At 40.0% G+C, this 19,967-nt stretch overlaps 1 protein-coding gene across 3 annotated transcripts; it reads right to left on the bottom strand.

Annotated features, from left to right (window-relative positions):
• Positions 1-157: 157 nt before the first annotated feature.
• On the bottom strand, positions 158-19,736 carry TMCO6 (transmembrane and coiled-coil domains 6). 3 transcript variants are annotated; one of them, XM_058175570.1, is made up of 12 exons: positions 19,198-19,736; positions 18,741-18,873; positions 17,124-17,233; positions 14,663-14,846; positions 14,386-14,490; positions 13,558-13,643; positions 12,685-12,801; positions 7,589-7,700; positions 7,316-7,496; positions 3,979-4,073; positions 2,129-2,296; positions 158-2,024 (listed from the first exon to the last, which is right to left on the bottom strand). In XM_058175570.1, the coding sequence occupies exons 2-12, from the start codon at positions 18,777-18,779 to the stop codon at positions 1,848-1,850; spliced, it is 1,374 nt and encodes a 457-aa protein (XP_058031553.1). In that variant the 5' UTR covers positions 18,780-18,873; positions 19,198-19,736; the 3' UTR covers positions 158-1,847. The 3 variants fall into 3 exon arrangements, with proteins under 3 accessions (XP_058031553.1, XP_058031551.1, XP_058031552.1); XM_058175568.1 differs by having other exon boundaries at positions 18,741-18,862; XM_058175569.1 differs by having other exon boundaries at positions 12,685-12,747; positions 18,741-18,862.
• Positions 19,737-19,967: the final 231 nt, after the last annotated feature.

Genomic DNA, 19,967 nt, shown 5'->3' with positions numbered 1-19,967 from the left:
TACAACCTTCACCACAAAGCGAAGGTTGGAGACTGGACGGTAATTACCCAAAATAGCTGGGTCCAGGGAAGGCTTCTTAAGGAGGGATCTCACCACCGCCTCTTTCAAGGCGGCGGGAAAGACCCCCTCCAACAAAGAAGCATTTATAATTCCCCGGAGCCAGCCTCTGTCACCTCCTGAGTGGCCAGCACCAGCCAAGAGGGACACGGGTCCAGTAAACATGTAGTGGCATGTAACCTCCCCAGCAGCCTGTCCATGTCCTCGGGAGCCACAGAATCAAACTCATCCAAACAACATCAACAAGACGTGTCTCAGTCATCTCATCCGGATCATCACAATCTTGGTCCAAACTATCCCGAAGCTGAGCGATTTTATCGTATAGATAACCACTAAACTCCTCAGCACGTCCCTGCAAGAGGTTATCCCGTCCCCCCTGGTGTAGAAGGGAACAGGTCACCCGAAACAGGGCGGCCAGGCGGTTATCTGCCGACGCAATGAGGGTGGAAACGTAGGAACGTTTCGCAACCCTCAGTGCCACTAGGTAGGCTTTCGAAAAAGACCTAACTAGTGTCCGATCAGCTTCAGAACAGCTGGACCTCCAGGTACTCTCTAGGCGTCTTCTCCGGTGTTTCATCTCTCTCAGCTCCTCAGAGAACCAAGGAGCCAATTGAGATCTACGCCGGGTCAGAGGCCGCAAAGGCACGACACGGTCCAAAGCCCCAGCCGCAGCCTGTTCCCAGGCCGCGACTAGTTCTTCAGTCATGCCGTGGGCAAGATCCTCAGGAAACGGCCCAAGCTCCGTCAGGAACCTCTCTGGGTCCATCAGGCGCCTGGGACGGAACCAACGCATTGGTTCCGTCTCCCTGCGGTGGTGAGGGGCGGTCTGAAAGTCTAGGCGGAGGGGAAAATGATCTGTCCATGACACCGGTATCGTCACTAAATCCCCTAATACCAGATCATTAAACCACTGTAACAGCAGTGTCCATAAGAATTTGTGTTCATTCTTCTGATTTTACATTTCCCTTCATGTGTGTGCGTATGCACGTGCACGCGCACTAGGAAGCACATGGTGAATAACTTTCACTCCAGTTTGGATCACATCATGGAAAGAAGGGGAGTTTAGTTCAGCAGCTTTTGAATTTATTTATTAAATTGCTGTCCAATTGACTCTCCCAAAATGATGTATTGGTGGATTTTTTTTTCCCTGGGAAGTTTTTTTCCACATTCACCAGATATATCCAGTCTATTTTAAACTTGGTCCATTTTTGCTGTCTTCTATCACTCAACCAAATAAATATTAGAAGCACATATATAATAACCGATTTAAAGAAAAATATATATTACATTTGCAAATTAGAATGCATGACTTTGGCAAAATATTAATGACATATTTAAAACTACATTCATTATGCTTAAAGTTTAAATCCAAATGGAAATCTTGTTCTTACAAATAACTACAAATGAGTATCTTGCTTATTTAAAACATTTCTATTAATTGTGCTAATTGTTACAGAATTCCTGGAATGCCTTAATACATATACTTTTTTAACAATGCTTTATCATTTTTCAGCTGAAGGGAAAAGAAATGAAAGATGCACGTGAGCACAAACAGAAAGGAAAGGTGCTGGTGGATATGTGTGTGAGAGAGAAAGAGAACACAAGCATAGGGATGCATTCTGTAAGTTAACCCATTTGAGGTAAATTGATTCTAAATATGTTCTATGATCAACATTTTGCTTAACTGAAGGTTACAAACAAACATAAGACTTGAGAGATTTAGTAGTACACTGGTATTCAAAAGGTATTCTTTAAAATTTGTTGGCAACAAATTAATATATGTCATTGCTTCAAGTTTGTAAGGAAGTAGAATCAAGATTTTCAATTTCAAGAGGATTATTTTGAGGGACAGCAGTTATCTGGCTAGCAGTTTGAATTAGCACTTTGATTTGTTCTTGCAAATGTAGGTTATTTTGATGCTGCTGTAAGGCATGTAGTCCAGAATGATTTACAAAGTCAATGGCAGCCTGGCAGAGTGAAAGAATATACACATTAGTATTGAAACTGCTAGTACATCTTGGACTTTTAGAATATATAATAATGCTGGGATACACAATGCATTAAAGTCTACCTTTGGCCAGTAAAGGAAGATCAGATGCAATAGTTCTAGAACTTCGCCTACTACTTGGACATCAGAAACAATAAGGATATTTACAAGAGAAGGAAGCACAGCTTTTTGATGCAGCATTTCACAGTAGGCAGCACCCTTGGCAGCTATATTGCATAACACTGTTAGAACCTAAAGGGGAAGATGGAACAAGAAACTAAGATGAGTAACTTCAGTTACCAATATCAATTTATACTGATATTAAAAACTTTCCTCAAATATTGTAACATTGTTTACAAAGATTTCTTGCCTTTCCACTAAGATTAAGGACACAGTATCAATGTATCTGGATCATCACACATGAAAAACTGTTTAAAGTTAAGATGGTGGTTACGACCAGTCCTTGGGAGTTCTGACTATCCCAGCACTGCCGTAGTCATGTGATTGCAACTTGTGCATTGGCAACTGATTTGCACTTAGAGTGGGTTGCAGTATCTTGCAATCACTTGATTGCCATTTTCAACCATTTGGAAAAAAGTTTGCAAGTTTCTGGGGTAAGTCCCACACACTTGCACCCTTCCCCAGCCCTTCTGCACTTGCACCATACTGGCCTGTGTACATCCTCCCTAATCTATTGCATACTCATGCACAACCCTGACCTGTATTATGCCTCCTGTGCACCCACCCCAACCTGTGCCTCTTGCATACAATCTTGTGCCCTACATGATTCATGCATCTCATGCACCCTCTCCTCCTCCCTGATCCATAGTTTTTGTGCAGGCACAGCATCACACACTCCCTGATCCATAATGCACCTCTCATGCCATTCTTGCACCTTCCCCAACCCACACTACTTGCGCTTCCCCTTGCGCCCTCCTGACCCATGTTAAACCTCTCACACACTCTTGCCAACCTTCCCCAATACCCATACTCCTTTTGCACTGTCCCTGTATATTGTGTAAAGATCAGCTGTCTGAAGTAGCTATTTTGCTTTGATTAATGGCATGCCTTATGCACGGTCACTCATGCTCTCGTCACTTCCCGCCTGGATTATTGCAATGCTCTCTACATGGGGCTACCCCTGAAGTGCACTCGGAGACTCCAGTTAGTCCAGAATGCAGCTGCGCGGGTGATTGAGGGAGCTCCTCGTTGCTCCCGGGTAACACCACTCCTGCGCAGTTTGCACTGGCTACCTGTGGTCTTTCGGGTGCGCTTCAAGGTTTTGGTTACCACTTTTAAAGCGCTCCATGGCTTAGGGCCCGGGTACTTATGGGACCGCCTGCTGTTACCTTATGCCTCCCATCGACCCGTACGCTCTCACAGAGAGGGTCTCCTCAGGGTGCCGTCCGCCAAGCAATGCCGGCTGGCGGCCCCCAGGGGGAGGGCCTTCTCTGTTGGAGCACCTACGCTCTGGAACGACCTTCCCCCCAGTTTGGGCCAAATATCTGACCTTCGGACCTTTCGCCGGGAATTAAAAACTCACTTATTTATTCAGGCGGGATTGGACTGATTTTTTAAATTCTAAATTTTAAAGTTTTAATCCTTTGTAATTTTATATGGGGTATTTTAGGTTAGGTCAATCTGACGGTTTTAATTCGGCCATTATGGAATAGGTATTTTAAATTGATATTTTAACTTTGTATATTTGCTGTTTTTATTTTTGGCTGTACACCGCCCTGAGTCCTTCGGGAGAAGGGCGGTATAAAAATTTAAATAAATAAATAAATAAATAAATAAATGACAGGGCAAGGAATTTCAGGTATGTCTTTAGCTTAATCTTGCCAAAAATGTCACTGAAACATATTTGCATTGAATTGAATACGCAGTTCCAGTTTTTTCACAGTGACAATATTTTAGAAAATATTTTTACCTACCAGCAAGCTGATCACCTGATAAGAACGTAACAGCTTCAACAGATCAGAAAAGACTTCAAGGCTTAGCAGAACAGAACAAGATGTGGTGCTGTGGACTGAAAAAGTACAGAAAAATCAGCCATTCATTTACCAGTACTCCTTGACCTAGGCCGGGGGTCCTCCAACTATGGCCTGTGGGCTGGAAACGGCTTGCCGAAGCCATTAATCTGGCCTGCGCGGGACCACCAGGCTGCCCCGCCCACATTGCCCTGCCTACTCACCAGCCCCCACCCACCTTCTGGAGGTCGGGGAGGCCAAAAACAGGATGCGTGGAGGCCTCAGGAGGCCAAAACCATTTTTGGGCGGCAAAATGCTACTGGAGACTGGGGAGGCCAAAAATGGGACACGCAGAGACCTCAGGAGGCCAAAAACGGGCCTGTTTTTTAGCAAGGTACTGGAGGCCGGGGAGGCCAAAAATGGTACATGCAGAGGCCTCCGGAGGCCAAAAAGAGGCCCATCTTTGGCCTTCCCGGCCTCCAGAGAGAGAGAGAGAGGGAGAGATAGAGACAGACACACACACAAGTCACAAACACACCCCAAGGCAGCTTCACTAATCTGCTTTCCACCCCCAGGAGCATAACAAATTAAAGTTTAATGTGTGTGTATTATTTGGACTGCTAAATTGGCCACGCCCATCCAGTCACATGACCAGCTAGCCACGCCCATCCAGTCACATGACCAGCTAGCCATGTCCACCCAGCCGGTCTGGCTCCCCAACAGTCTGAGGGACCATGAATTGGCCGGTTGTTTAAAAAGTTTGAGGAACCCTGACCTAGGCCATTTGTTTAATGATAGTTTAAAGTTATAATCATGCTAAAAAGTGACTTATGACCTGTCCTTGAAATTATGACCATTACCCCACCCACCCCCAGTCACATGATCAGAATTCAGATTCTTGGCAACCAACTCCCATTTAGAACAGTCGCAGCATCCTGCAGTCATGTGATTGGAATTTGTGGCCTTCCTAGCCATCTTCCAATAAGCAAAGACAATGGGGAAGCCAGCAGGAAAGATGGAAAATCATGGTCATGTGGTGTCTTGCTTAATAACCATACTGATTCAATTAATGACATGGCAAAAAAAGTCATAAAAGTGGATGCCGTCCCATGATGCCTCATTTAACAAGCGCACCATTTAACAATACATTTTCCAGTCCCAATTTTGGTAAATTGAGGACTACTTGTCTGGAAGTTGAGTCATGTCAACTGACTTCATTTTTTTGTTGGTTTGAAACATTTCATTGCTTATGCAAGTAACTTCTTCAGTCAGAGCAAGTTATTCCAACTCCTAAAATTCTTAGGCATCATTACTTGAACTTGTGAATTGCTCTTAATCTTCCTGGGGACTGATAAGAGAACAGCACAAAATATGGGGGCCAGATTGTGTCTGAGGTCTCCATTTCTATTGAGGGAAGGCTTTTTGACTTTGGCATAACTGGACACCTTTATTCCTCTCTCAAACCATTAATCTTCTCTGTCCAAAATGTGAACCTTATTGTCCTCAAAAGAGTTCCTTTTTATTTTTAAATGAAGGAATGCTACCGATTCTGGTCCTGTGGTGCTGTTTCTCCTGTGCTGGGCCATATATGTAGAGCTCTGAACATTCCCCACTGCACTGAACTGCATACACTACATTGCTCTTATTTTTTGGTGTCCAATCTTTGAAGTGGACAAGCCTCTGTGTCAGTGTGTTGGTAAAACACAGGTATGTGGTTTTTCAAATATCGGTTTTAGCTTCTCCAATATACCAGCCATGTAAGGAAGGACCAGTTCTTCCACAGACTCTGACTGTCAGCTTACCTGTGGTTTTGTTGGATCCAGATGCTGATTTAATAAACACCCAATTTCAATACCCACAAGCTTTAGAGAGCTGCCCTCAGATGCCAGAATTCTTCCTTTAGGCATTCCTGGAGGTGAAATGTTTTCTGCCTGTGATGTAATGTCCAGATGACTCTTAGTTTATGTTGAGGTGAGTAGTGGGAGTCAAACAGCAGTTACTGGGCTCTGTGTGGTGGTTTCCTGTAGCTCTCCATTTCTATAGTGCCATAGGGCTGCGGTGTGGCTCAGGCTGTAAGAAGCCTGTTATTAAACACAGCTGCCTGCAATTACTGCAGGTTCAAGTCCCACCAGGCCCAAGGTTGACTCAGCCACCATCCTTTATAAGGTAGGTAAAATGAGGACCCAGATTGTTGGGGGGGCAATAAGTTGACTTTGTATATAAATATACAAATAGGATGAGACTATTGCCTTACACAATGTAAGCCGCCCTGAGTCTTCGGAGAAGGGCGGGATATAAATGTAAAAAAAAAAGAAAAAAGAAATGGACTTCAGACACAATCTGTTCCGTATTTTTTATGCTGCTCTTTCATTAGTCCCAGCAAGATTAAGACTACAGATTCTCCAGGGAGGCCCCACTTAATGACCCCCTACGTATTTTAAGAGTTGGTACTGTCAGGTCCACCATCGTGTCCTGCCATTCTGTTGAAAGTGGGGAGGGGAAGGGGGCTTGTTGGCATTTTTCGCATGCTGTTGCTTTTGCTGTAACTGCTTGGGAATTAGGGAGGCGATCTCCAAAGATGGAGCAGACTCCCTCCCAGCCTGTTACAGCCTGATATGTGCCCTGAGGGTGAACTGTTATCTGCCTAGTACCTCAGAGTTCCCATAACAACCTTGCGGCCTCACATTGGCTGCTGGTGAACTGGTCACGGGGGTTGGATTTGGGGAAAGGAAAGAATTGCTGTGTAGTTTGCACAGGACTTTTTAGATTCCACCTTGCTTTCCTGCAATCACTTTCTCTCAAGTAAAAGTTCTTTTGATTCAACTTAATGGATTCAAGAGATTTACGTTCCTGAGGACCAGCTGGGGCATGTCCTCTGCCTCATCAGATTCCCGCTAACCAACTTGCTCAGACTGAAGAAGCTACTCGGATAAGCAATAAAATGTTTCAAACCAACAAGAAAATAAGTTCAGTTGCCATGCCTCAACTTCAAGACAGTTGTACCTGGATGACTGAGAATCTTCATCGATATATTGAAGATTACCTGTATTTGCTTGCCATTTCTCAAAAGCAGATTTTGCTCTGAACAAAAATGCTCTATCATTCTACAATATGCACTGTTTTTATTAATCTGTAATGTTCTAAAATTAGGCAGTTAATATTCTAACTAATTCTTTTAACTGAGTTCTTAGTATTATCAAAGCTTTTACTCTTTGGAAGAGTCTAAATGACAACAAAAGAAAGACTACCAATCCTGTTGTTCTCTCAACCAGAATATCCGAGACGTGTTCAAGGGACCTACCAGTGAGGTTGTTCAAGAGCCACAAACATTCGCTTACAACAAAGGAGTGTTTGGGCAGGAAATACTGCATAAAGACAAACAAGGCCTTCAGAAGGCACTCTTCCTTTATTAGCAGTTCATCATTATTTGCTTTATCTTCCGCAAGAAGATTGCCAACACACCGTACAACAGGGCATATCAACTGAAGGTAAAATAAAATGAGATATATTCAGAAAAAAGTTTCAGAGTCTTAGTCTGGTAAATCCAATATATAGTATTTGCCTTTCACTTTACCAATTCTAGACCCTCAACAGAAGTTGTTGCTATCAGGCAGGACAATTCCAGCAATAGTTGCACTAGGGATGGCACCGTCCTTTGGGAAATCAGCAATGAATTATTCACTTGGCTACAAATCGAAGGAAACAAAAAGATAAGTATTTTATTCCAGCAATGTGGATACAGCCCAACGTTTCTCCTTTCCATTACTGTAATCCTCCCCATGTTCATTTTTCAGGAGCACCAGATTTTGAATCTTCACAATCTGAGTGGAACCCATGGAATCTAAGTGGAACCCATGGAATCTAAGAAACACAGTGTTAGATAAAGACAAATCCTGATTTAGCTACAGTAGAAGCTTCTTAGCAACTTTGATCTATTATCTAGAACCTTACCTCTTTGGGTTTACATTACCTTATAGGAAAACAAATTAGAATATACCTTCTATTTATTCCAGATCTGTAAACTAATGGATTTGTTTCATAATACTCTAAACAGAAATTTAGGTATGTGGAAATATTAATTCTGGTATTCATAATATGCATTGACCTCAATACACAAACATCTATCATTCCCTTCTAAATGACAAATTCTGCAGTGAGTGGAAGATGAAACGATTCCAAACCAACCTCACTGACAACTTTGTCATCCAAAAGGTAGAGGAGGAAACTAGAAGTAAAGCTATACTGGACCTAATTCTTACTAATAGAGAAGAAGTGATAGAGGGAGTTGAAGTTGCCGGAACCTTGGATGAAAGTGACAACATCATACAGGAACTCAATATAGTGCAAACACAAGCAATAGAAAATAATCCAACCAGCATCTTAAACTTTAAAAGAGCTGATTTTAACAAATTCAGAGAGAGCCTAGGAAAGATTCCATAGATGAAAACCCTAAAGGGCAAAACAACTCAAGAAGCGTGGGAAACTCTGAAAAACGTGATCATAAAAGCCCAGTCCAGCACAATACCACTGAAAAAGAAAAACAAGAAATTCAAGAAGAAACCAGAATGACTGCACAAAGATCTCTCTGACAAACTGAAAGACAAAAAAGGACAAATACGAAAAATGGAAAGAAGGACACATAAATAAGGCTGATTATCAGCAGATAGCCAGAACATGCAAAGATAAAATCAGGAAAGCAAAGGCTCAGAATGAACAAAGACTTGCAACAAAAGTCAAAGATGATTTTAAAAAAGTTTCTTTCAACATATTAATAACAAGAAAAAAAGTCAAGGAAACAGTAGATCCACTAAAGAGAGAAGATGGCAAGGAAATAACAGGGAGTAGAGAGAAAGGAGAGCTGCTTAACTCATTCTTTGCATCAGTCTTCGCGCAAAAAGAAATTATAGCCAAACGTACCAAAAAAACCACTGTAAAAGACAAACTAGAAATAAAAATTAAAATAAGCAAGAAAATAGTTAGAGAACACCTATCTAACCTTGACAAACATAAATCATTGGGATCTGACAGATTAGATCCCAGAGTTCTGAAGGAGCTGGCAGATGTTATCTCAGAACCATTGTATCATATCTTTCAAAAAATCTGGAGCACTGTGGAAGTACCCGAGGATTGGAAAAGGGCTGGTATGATTCCCATCTTCAAGAAATGAAAAAAACAGATCCAGGAAACTACAGACCAATTAGCCTAACCTCAATATCTGGAAAAGATCCTGGAAAAGATAATCAAAAAACAGATCTACGAACAACTAGAAGCAAATAAAGTTATAACTAGTGACCAGCACAGGTGTGTCTGCGCCCCCCAAGCTGGGCCCCCTGCCAGAAAGTGACTCGGAAAGTGAGGGGGAAGGGCCATCAGGAGTTACCTCTGGAACACCGGCTCCTCTGACTCAGCTCCAGGAGCCAGAGGCAGGCCAGGTGGAGGAGATAACTAGGCCTCCGTCCCCTGACTCTCCCCCCCAGGCCACGTCTCCAGACCCGACTGATGGCAATCAGGCCTGGCTGGATCCCAGGTTTCGGAGATACAAGAGGCGGCTACAACAAAGGAAGGGATGGGGCAGGCCTAGAGATTGCTGAGTCACGGAGCCACACCCCACAGAGTATAAAAGCAGCCCCAGCTGCTCTTCTGCTCCGTGACGAGCAAAAATTGAGCTGAACTCTTTGACTCGTGGAGAATTGAGCTGAACATTCAGCCTGGATTGCTGACTTCCTGGTTGCCCGCAACCCCAAGATAAGGGAGACTTTGGCAGGCTCGCAGATTCCCTGCCAGGACTGATAGCAGCCGTGAACTCAATTAGCCAGCTCGCGTGGCTGAGGCCGGGAGGGGACAGAACAACAGGTTTGTTAAAAACAGATCATGCCAAACCAATCTTATTTCATTCTTTGATAAAGTAACTAAATTAGTAGACCAGCAAAATGCTGTGGACATAGTATGCTTAGATTTCAGTAAGGCATTTGACAAAGTAGACCACAACCTACTTCTTGATAAGCTAGAAAAATGTGGAATAGACAACATCGCCACCAGATGGATTTGTACCTGGCTGACAAACTGTACTCAATGAGTAGTTTTTAATGGTATTACATCCACATGGAGAGAAATAAGCAGTGGAGTACCAGAAGACTCCGTCTTAGGCCCAGTACTCTTCAATAGTTTCTTTTCTTTTTTTAAATAATTTTTATTTCCATTTTCCAACATCATATTTATGTACAAACTATTATCCATCATTAATCATTAATTTTTATTTATTACTGATTCAGGCCTGCCCGATTGCCACTTCCTTTCTTCACAACCTCCCTCTCTACCCTCTACTACTTTCACATCCTTCATCTCCTTCACTTTACTACTTCCTCTCCTCCTTCTCCACTCCTCCCTTCTTCCACCCTATCTAACCTTCTTATTCCCCTCCTCCTTCTCTACTCTTTCCTACCTACTTTCTTCCCTCCTTCTATCCTCTCTCCTTTTCTTTCTGAAATGGCAGTCGAGCATCCCCAATATCATTTTAAATTTTAATTTCATATCTTCAAAAATTACTGTACATTAATAATCAATGCATGTATCATTTCCCCTTCCCCCTCCTCCCCTTCCCCCAGACTTCCCAGAGCAAATACCGGGTATTACGACCAACAATCAAAAGCTAAAGTATACAAAATATACATAACCTCCCACCTTTAAAAATTTTAAACTTTAGATCCCCTCACAATAAAAATAAAGAGATAGGAAAGAGTAATAAAAAGAAAAAAAGAAAAGAAGCAATACCAACTTCACATATTATTTCTTCTTACAGTCCATTTTTAAAATTAATCCATCTTCTCAAATTCAATTTTTTTTTCCACTTGTATATTCCTTCAAATTTCATAAGTCCATTTCTCAAATTACAGTCCATCTTCTCGAACTCAAATTTTCATCACTTATATATTTCTTCAATTGCCATAACATTTAATGTCCATTCTCCTTACAGTCATTTTCATAAATGACTGAGATGAGGGAATAGAAGGGGAACCTATCGAATTTGCAGATGAAATTAAACTGGCAGGAATAGCCAACACCCCAGAAGACAAGCTCAGGATCCAAAAAGATCTTGACAAACTTAAACAATGGGCCCTATCCAACAAAATGAATTTTAATGTGGAGAAAAGCAAAGTTTTACATTTAGGCAGGAAAAATCAAATTTATATGTACAGATTAAGCAAGACCTGGCTAAAAAACAATAACTGTGAGAGGGACCTTGGAGTCCTAGTGAATGATCACTTCAATATGAACCAGCAGTATGCAGCAGCAGCTAAAAAAGCTAATACAATCCTGGTTTGTATACACAGTGACATCGAATCAAGATCACATGAAGTATTAGTACTGCTTTATAAAACCCTAGTAAGACCACATCTGGAATACTGCAACCAATTTTGGTCACCAAAGTACAAAAAAGATGTTGAGACTTTGGAAAAAATTCAGAGAAAAGCAACTAAGATGATTAAAGGCCTGGAGACTAAAACATATGAAGAATGGCTGCAGGATCTGGGTTTGGATAGTCTAAAGAAAAGAAGAATTAGGGGTGACATGATAGCAGTATTCCAATATTTGAGGGGCTGCTACAATGAAGAGGGGGGGTCAAATTATTCTCCAAAGTACGAGAGGGCAGGACAAGAGACAATGTTTGGAACCTAATCAAAGAGAGAAGCAACCTGGAATTAAGGTGAAACTTACTAACAGTGTGGACAATTAAACAGTGGAACAACTTGTCATCAGAAATTATGGGCAGTCACTAGACTAGACAGTCACTTATGTGAAATAGTATAGGTTCTCCTGATTAAGCAGGGGGCTGGACTAGAAGACCTCCAAGATCCATCCCAGCTCTATTCTAATCTTATTCCAGAATGCAGGACATAGAATATGGTCTAAAGTTAGAGTAAGACAGATGAACTGGCTATAATAGGATGAATCCTGCTCATATTTCAGCATATCCACAGGGATTCCATCAAACAGGCATGCCCTCATCACCTACCAAATGGACTATCTATTCAAAGTGGTTAGTGGGTAGAAGATACCTTCATGTCAGCGGAGAAGTCTTTGCAGTTTTCTTGGCAACATTTTTGGAAAAGTGTTTGCCATTGCCTCCTTCCTAGGGCTGGCAAGTTTGATTGGCCCACCCAGCTGGGTTTGTGACTACGGCAGGATTAGAACCGATTGAAAATTCCTCTTTTTTTCCTGATTTTCTGACATAATTATATCACCTTAAAAATCCAGTGATATGATGCCAAAGGATTAACCGTCTATATTATTTTTATGTAAATTAATGTGTACAATTACCCAATGTAGTTTCAGAACTATAAATAGAATCCTATCAAAGGGATTGTTTTGTTGTTTTCTATTTACTGACATACCCTGTCCCCTTCTAAAAAAGCAACAGAAGAGTAGCAATCTAGGACATGAACTAACCTAATTTCCTATTTAAAATAACAATTTTTTTTTTCTTTAGGGAAAGCCTTTAACTAAATTTTGTCTAAAAAGTAGTCCTGCTACCAACTGTCTTTTGCTCAACATTTTCCCCATCCTTGGTTGTTAAGGAGATTAATTAATTCTTTAATGGCCACTCTTCCCACAATGACACCATGTTTTTTTTCACTATTATTTGAGACATTGTGCATAAAATATATTTACCTGCAAATAATGTAGTGAAGACCCCATGCACATTCCACTGCAGTTCCTATTCCATCTTCCAGCCTGGAACAAACCAAGTGAAGCATGCATTGAGGCAGGGTGGTTTCTAAGAGCAACCTGCAGACAAAATAAAAATCTTATGTAATTACTAAGCAGAGAACTAAGCAATCAGATAAGCACTATCATCACAGAAGCTTATATCCTGTGGAAGAAAACACTGTACTATTGAGGCCTTGATAAATGCAGCAATAATTTATATACAATTTTACAAGGCTACTACATGTAGATTCTCCACATTAAAATGTATGTAGGTACTGGTTAAGAAATAAGGCTAGAAACAGGGAGACTCTAGTCCTGCCTTAGACACAAAGACAGTTTGGTAACCTTAGACCAGGCACTGTTTCTCAGTTGAAGGAAGGAGGCAATGGCAAACAGCTTCTGAAAAATTTGCCAAGAAAACTGCAGGGACTTATCTAAGCAATCTCCAAGAACCAAGCATGATTAAGAATAAATTTTAAAAATGTACTTTTTACCTTAATACCAGGGAATATATAAATGAAAAGGTGAAAACAGATTTCTTTTTTATAGGGAGGTTGTGCGAGTGACCAGCAAGAGACAGCTTACATATGAGAAGCACCCTACTAGAGGCTAAGCCTAGTGAAAAGCACCCCACATCATTTGCCCCACATCACCCAGGACACTGTTGCTGCAGGAACAGTTTCCAAGATATATACTTCCTTGAGCAGCCCTCATGCCCCAGCTTGACACTGCCAATGTCCAATCAGGGCAGGAGGAACTAAAAATGGTATTTGGATCCAAATGGGCATCACATAATCACATAAGCATGTAATTCCTAATTGGAATTTCACTTACGGTATGATTTCAGTTGCAGCTTCCTTGGATTGCAAGAGTTGTGACAGAACATAGCCAACACCTTCTTGTATCGTCACATGAGGAGACTGAAATCAAGCAATCCAACTTATCATCCAATAGTTTAGGGTCAAAGAGGCAGTTGGTGAAGGAAGCAGAGAATAGCAATGCATGTACAAGAAAACAGATTGTTCTAAATATCCGACAAATTGTATGGAAATACCCCACAAATATTCTCTTGTTTGGTAAATTGGGCCAAGGCAGTGAAGAAAAAGCTGTAATGCTGACAATTCAGTTGCCTATATTCAGTAGCATTTCTAACAGTTTCGTGCAAAAAATAATATATTGGACCTGTGGACAAGGTTACTATGCAAGAATTATCTCAGAAAATATACTCTTTTAGAAATACTCAGAAGTTTTTCAATAAGTTAAACAACTCTTAGTAATACAGTAACAAGCTATATTTTAAAAAAAGGAAGATATCTTCTTTGAAAATTATTTAAATGTCTTGAGCAACTGAAAGAAATAGCACATGCTACAGAAAAAGGAGACTTCACTTTTTTTAGTCATGGAGAATGAAAAATGAGTGCATTGTAGTAGCTGAGGCATTCAATCAAGACTAGGAATACCCATTTAGTCTTGGACTTCATTGGAAGGCCTTGGGCCAGTCATTATTTCTCAGTGTAACTTAAATCACACAATTTTTGTAGTAAAGATTAAAGAAGGAAAATTTCACATTTGCATCAGGAATAATATGTAATAAATAAAAGTAATTCATGAACCAAAACTGATATTCAAAATGGCTGGACAAGAATTATATTTGATACTCACCTGGATACAGGATGCCAACACTGGGATGATGCCCTGAGGTAGAAGGTGTTTCTTCACAGTTTTCATCTCAACTACTAAATTCCCTAATGTGTATAAACACAGCTCCTGAAATACATTAGGAAAGAGTATGTTCCTCCCCTATGTTCACTCTAATCTAACTGCAACTTTAAACAAGAGTAAGAGTAAACAAGAGTAAGATTAGTAAATATTTGGAAAATTAAATTTCACTTCTGGCTTAACAGAAGTAAGAGCTATAAAGCACAAGAATCCATCTTACCATGAGAGCTACACTGTGTCCAGAGAGGTAAGTCAGGAGATAAGAGGTTGCTGGCAAGCATGCTTCGACCACAGCAGGATCAGTAGATAGTGAAAGTTCGTGTAAACAGCAAGCTGCATCCATCTGCAGATTGGCTAGTTTGCTGGTAAATAGGCCAATCAGCACAGACATATTTCCCTCTAACCTATCAATTAAAACATATATATTCTCCTGCTACATTGCATCATTGTTGGATATGTCTAAGCAAAGGAAAGCAATGCCCAGTTGAAAGTATCCTATGGTAGTAGAACAGTTACAGGTAACCTAACTCTTGTCACCCTTTATACTAGTCCAGACAAGAAGCACAAACTATGACTATTAATAATAGCTATATTATAAGGATACAATAACAAATATGAAATAATAACAAGTCTGAAAGTATTTCTCATCTCCTTTACTTTCACTTTCCAGAAAACTAGCAAGGATCTAGTACCTTCTGACTTTCAAGATTATTCCTACATACCATTACAATCCAAGAAGCCAGGATAAGCAAAATGAATTGCATTTATGGAACCAGAACAACAACAAAAAAATCTGATTGCATTTATTCTCCTCCCCAGAACTGGAATAGTTTGTGTACATTTTTGAACACAGATCATAAAAGTTTAAAGTTTTGGTTTGTGTTTCCTTTTACAAATTTGAGTTATTTGTTGCAGGCTTGAAGTATATCACCCAGGTGGAACAAAGGGGAAAAACAGTACTGCTAGGGCTGCAAAGTGCCTCCCCATTCATAACATTTATTTCTAAAGCTGCTGATTTTTTTTCCTATGAAAGAAAAGGCAAAGGAACAAAATTATCTACATTCAAAACACTGAACAGTAGTAGGTGTAGTAGTTCAACTTCTTTACCCTTGTATAAATCAGAATTGAATTCCTAATTTTGACCTGCTAAAACAAAATTAATATCTAACCTCTTAGTGAGGACTGAAAGTTAATTATAATTAACCAAGAAAATGGTGCTCCTCTACATATTAAACGTGAATGTTTTGTAATTAAGTGTTTATATACAAACTTTAAAATTTTCTCTTTCTCTGCCAAGCAAAATAGTGTTTCCACATTGCAAGTTATTAGGAAAGGGGAAAATTTATTTTCAAATATTATAAGATTGTACACACTCATCCATGTATGTACAAAATATCCTGGTGAAATTAAAAAAAATCCTCCAGTGTGGCAACAGAAAGTTACAAAAAATATTAAAAAGGAAAATTTTTAAATGCTACTATATTGTTTGCCCAGTAAATGTTATTTTGGCAATCATCTATAGAATCAAAATGAAAAAGTAATGAATCTTTTGAAAAGAAAAACAAAATCAATCAAGTATTATGTCTTGCAGGAATGGCAGAGACAGACGTAAATATTTAGGAAGAACGAACCAAAGCAAAGTCTTTCTTGCCAAGTGACCAAGAAAAGCAGACTCCGGTTGGTATATCTTTTTCTTTTTAGGAAGATTTTTACCAATATTGCTTTTTATTCCAGACTGTTATACAGATCAAATGCAAACACTAGATTTAGAGAGAAAATTAAAATTAATCTCAAGTTCCAACAAATTCCTTTAAACTCTATTTGCTGACTCAATGACGAAATTATAATACACCAACACTCTGGAACGAACTCCCCCCTGGCTTACGTCAAGTGCCTGATCTTCGGACCTTTCGTCGTGAGCTTAAAACATATTTATTCATTCAAGCAGGACTGGCATAAATACTTGTTTTTAAATTGGGGTTTTAATAATATTTTAAATTTTTAAATGTTTTAATTATCGGCCACATAGTAATAGTTCATTTTAAATTCTTTTAATTGTATATATTCTGTGTTTTATTTTGGCTGTACACCGCCCTGAGTCCTTCGGGAGAAGGGCGGTATAGAAATTTAATAAAATAAATAAATAAATAAATAAAATAAAATAAATAAATAAAAATTTAATGCAGACTTGAAGTCTTGAAGACTAACAAATTTACTAACAAATGAAGACTTGAAGACTAAATGCATAAAAAAGGCTGTAGTATTTTCAATGATATGCTCTGCTTTAAAAGACACACATTAAAGATGCCTTCTAGATTCAACAGGAAAATTTCCTGAAAGCTCTAAAACTATTAAACTAGTAATTCTCTTAAATCTAGACACTGAAACAAATAAGCTAAATGCTCCTGAATCTAGACATTGAAATAATGAGCCATATCTTACCAAATAACCAAATCAGCCACTTCCCAATCATTATATGCAAGCTATTCACTAACATATATGATAGGTCAAGATCAAAGCCTTTGGGGCACCATATTAAAACAATCCAGCTGGGGAAAAAGGCAGTGGGAAAGGCCTCTTACCCAGATAAATGTGACAGCATAAAGTCTAGTTGATTCTACTGAACCAAAGAAGCAATTTATACTAGTATCGTTCTATAATGGACATGTACACCAGCTAACCTGATAAATTTCTGCTGGATTTCTCTATATTGTAGGCCTTGTCGAAGAAGTTGCATAGAGGTTGTTCTGTCTTCTGTTCCTCTCTGGATTTTTTTTAAAAGCTGTGAAACCTGCCAGTGAGCAATACCGAATCAACACAAAACTTTACAAAGAAACCAAATCTGAGATGGAAGCTTGTTTTTATTCCACTTGATATGGAACACAAAAATAAACCACATTTGCAACAGGAGAGAGACTTTTTTTGTCAAGAAAACAAATGGATCATAAAACAAATCAATCCAGAATTTTCACTTACGGAATAAATGGCCACTTAAATGATAATAGGGGGTTGTGAAAATCAAGATTGCTATAGCTAAAGCATGAATGGCTGTCTAAAATGGATCAACTCATTAACAACTGCAGCTGGCATACCAGAAATATTGATAAAACCTTTGCTCACTATCATTTGTAAACCTAAAGACACCCTCTGTTCAGAAGTGAATACAGGTAGCCCTCAACTTACAATTCATTTAGTGATTGTTCAAAGTTACAACTGCACGGAAAAAAGTCACTTATGACTGTTTTTCATAGTTATGACCATTGCAGCATCCCTACGGTCATGTAATCAAAATTCAGATGCTTGGCAACTGACTTGTATTTATGACAATTGCAGTATCCCAGGGTCATGTGATCCCTTTTGCAACCTTTTGAGCAGCAAAATCAATGGACAAGCCAGATTCACTTAACAACTGTGTTACTAATTTAACAACTGCAGTGATTCACTTAACAACTGTGGCAAAAAAGGTTATAAAATGGGCCAAAACTCACTTAACAAACACAATAATGCCGGGAATCAGGGGTGAAATGTAAATTTTTTTACTACTGGTTCTGTGGGTGTAGTTTGGTGGGGGTAATGTGACTGGGTGGACATGGCCAACTCTTTTTTTTTTTTTTACTTTTAAAAGCATTTTTTCTACCACCTCTTCGGCCGAAGAGCTTGTAGAAAAAATGCTTTGAAAGGGTTCTGACAATCCCAGCTGAGCCACACGATCATCAGAGGCATTTTTACTTTTAAAAGCATTTTTTCAGCCAAAAAAAAATGCTTTTAAAAGTAAAAAAAAAAATCTTGATGATCACACGTCTCAGCTGGGCATGCGGAGGGGGGGGGAGGGCAGGGATTTTTGCTACCGGTTCTCCGAACCACCCGCTGCCATTGCTACCGGATCAGGCGATCCGGTCAAACCGGGAGCATTTCACCCCTGCTGGGAATGGTGAAAAGAAAGAGAGAAGCAAGGTGAGACGACTTGATTGTAGCAATGATGTGTGCACTATTGACAGAACTAAAGGACCAGGTTGAGGACACATCACTCTGGAGAAGGTCTATCTATGTAGTCATTAATTTTATTTTTATTTTATTTTAGAAAATTTCGGCTTACACAGATATTGACACTGACTCATGATAGTATCTGACAGCATGTAATCAATCACTCCTTAAGAATGCTGAAGGGAGGGCATTAAAGCAATCTCTGGAGAATGGCCATCAGTAGTTTAGGTAAATTTCCAGAAAGTTCATAATCCAAAGACTGGGGTTGAATATACTGCAGTGAATTCCAATTCATTTAGTGACGTATAACTTACCTCTTCCTCTGATAAAAGAGCTGCTGTCTGACCATCCATTTCAACTTCTCCATCTGATGACTTGTCTTCACATAAACGCCGCTTACTGAACAACTGTTTTAGCCTCCGAGCACTTCTCAGAGCTGTAATAAAACTGTAAAATTATCAAAGCCCTTATATAAAATAAAGAGTGAAAAGAATAGCTTAATGCTATTATATAATATTACACAGCGGTTCAATTATATAAAAATGCATTTGACAAGGGGAAAGCATAATGAAAGCTAAAAGAAGTTTATATAAATGAATCAAAAAATGAATATCTTTTTGAGACATTTAGTAAGTTTGACTTTTTTAATATATTGTCTAAGTTAAAAGTTTGGATGGAATCATGCTAAAATGATAACGTATATTAAGTAGGATAAAAAGTAATGAATTGCTTCAGTTCAAAACTTAATAAGGAAATTAGAAACACAGTTACCTGCTTCTTTCTCTCTCCGCCAAGTTCTCAGGTGCTCAACATTGCATCCATGCCAGCGGTAACAACTTCTCTTCCAGCTTTTCGGACCAGCCGTTCCTGGTACCGGAGCAGCCATCACGAAAACCCGAGAACGGACGAATAGAAACGATAGCTAAAATCAGATACAGCACTATGGCACGAGATGGAGCTCTCTCTTTAAAGTCCAGTTTAGTCAGCTCCGGTTCTGATTTGGGCTCTGTGTTTATATATTCGTTTTCTATACTAGGACTCCTAACGTCGCATTCACACGAGTAAGAGGCGCTCTATCAAGGCCAGTCCACCTTTCCTCAGCGCTTTCGAAGAGAGCCAAAAGGAAAATGGGGCATGACGGAGCAGTTGTCTCCAGTAATCTTTTCCTTCCGGAAAAGGGCTACTACTGTACGCCGTTCCTAGGACAGAACCAGGACGAGCACCCTCCCTTCTCCGGCTCACGTCGGCTCTCCGTAGCCTTTTTTGTGAGGACACAGGCCTCACACAGCGGTGGAACGTCTGCGCAGCAGAAAGGGGTGGAGCCGTATTGTTCGGCTTGGTTGATATAGCCACGCCCGGAGAAAGGAACTGAAGGTGGAGAAAGTGCAGATCGGAGGGTTAGAATGTGCCGAGCGACTGTTTTTCAGGAGAGGGGGGGGGGGCGGACGGGCGGGACTAACGTGATATTTTTGTGAAAGTACAGAACTAGAATGAAAGGTGGGACACCCAGGCTTTAATTTGACAATTTAATCTGACAATGT

This window comes from Ahaetulla prasina, chromosome 3, assembly GCF_028640845.1.
Source record: "Ahaetulla prasina isolate Xishuangbanna chromosome 3, ASM2864084v1, whole genome shotgun sequence".
In the NCBI taxonomy this organism is placed as follows: domain Eukaryota; kingdom Metazoa; phylum Chordata; class Lepidosauria; order Squamata; family Colubridae; genus Ahaetulla; species Ahaetulla prasina.
The sequence above is the reverse complement of the archived record's forward strand: the minus strand, read 5'-3'. Positions and strand labels throughout refer to the sequence as shown.

Bases quoted from the DNA above. Each gene is read 5' to 3' on its own strand.
- TMCO6 (XM_058175568.1), bottom strand. From the start codon at position 19,312: ATGGCTGCTCCGGTACCAGGAACGGCTGGTCCGAAAAGCTGGAAGAGA. The intron at 17,234-18,740 runs GTAAGTTATACG...GCTCACTGGCAG, and splicing joins CTCTTTTATCAGAGGAAGAG to GTTTCACAGCTTTTAAAAAA. The intron at 7,701-12,684 runs GTAAATATATTT...TTCGATTTGTAG, and splicing joins CTTCACTACATTATTTGCAG to CCAAGTGAATAATTCATTGC.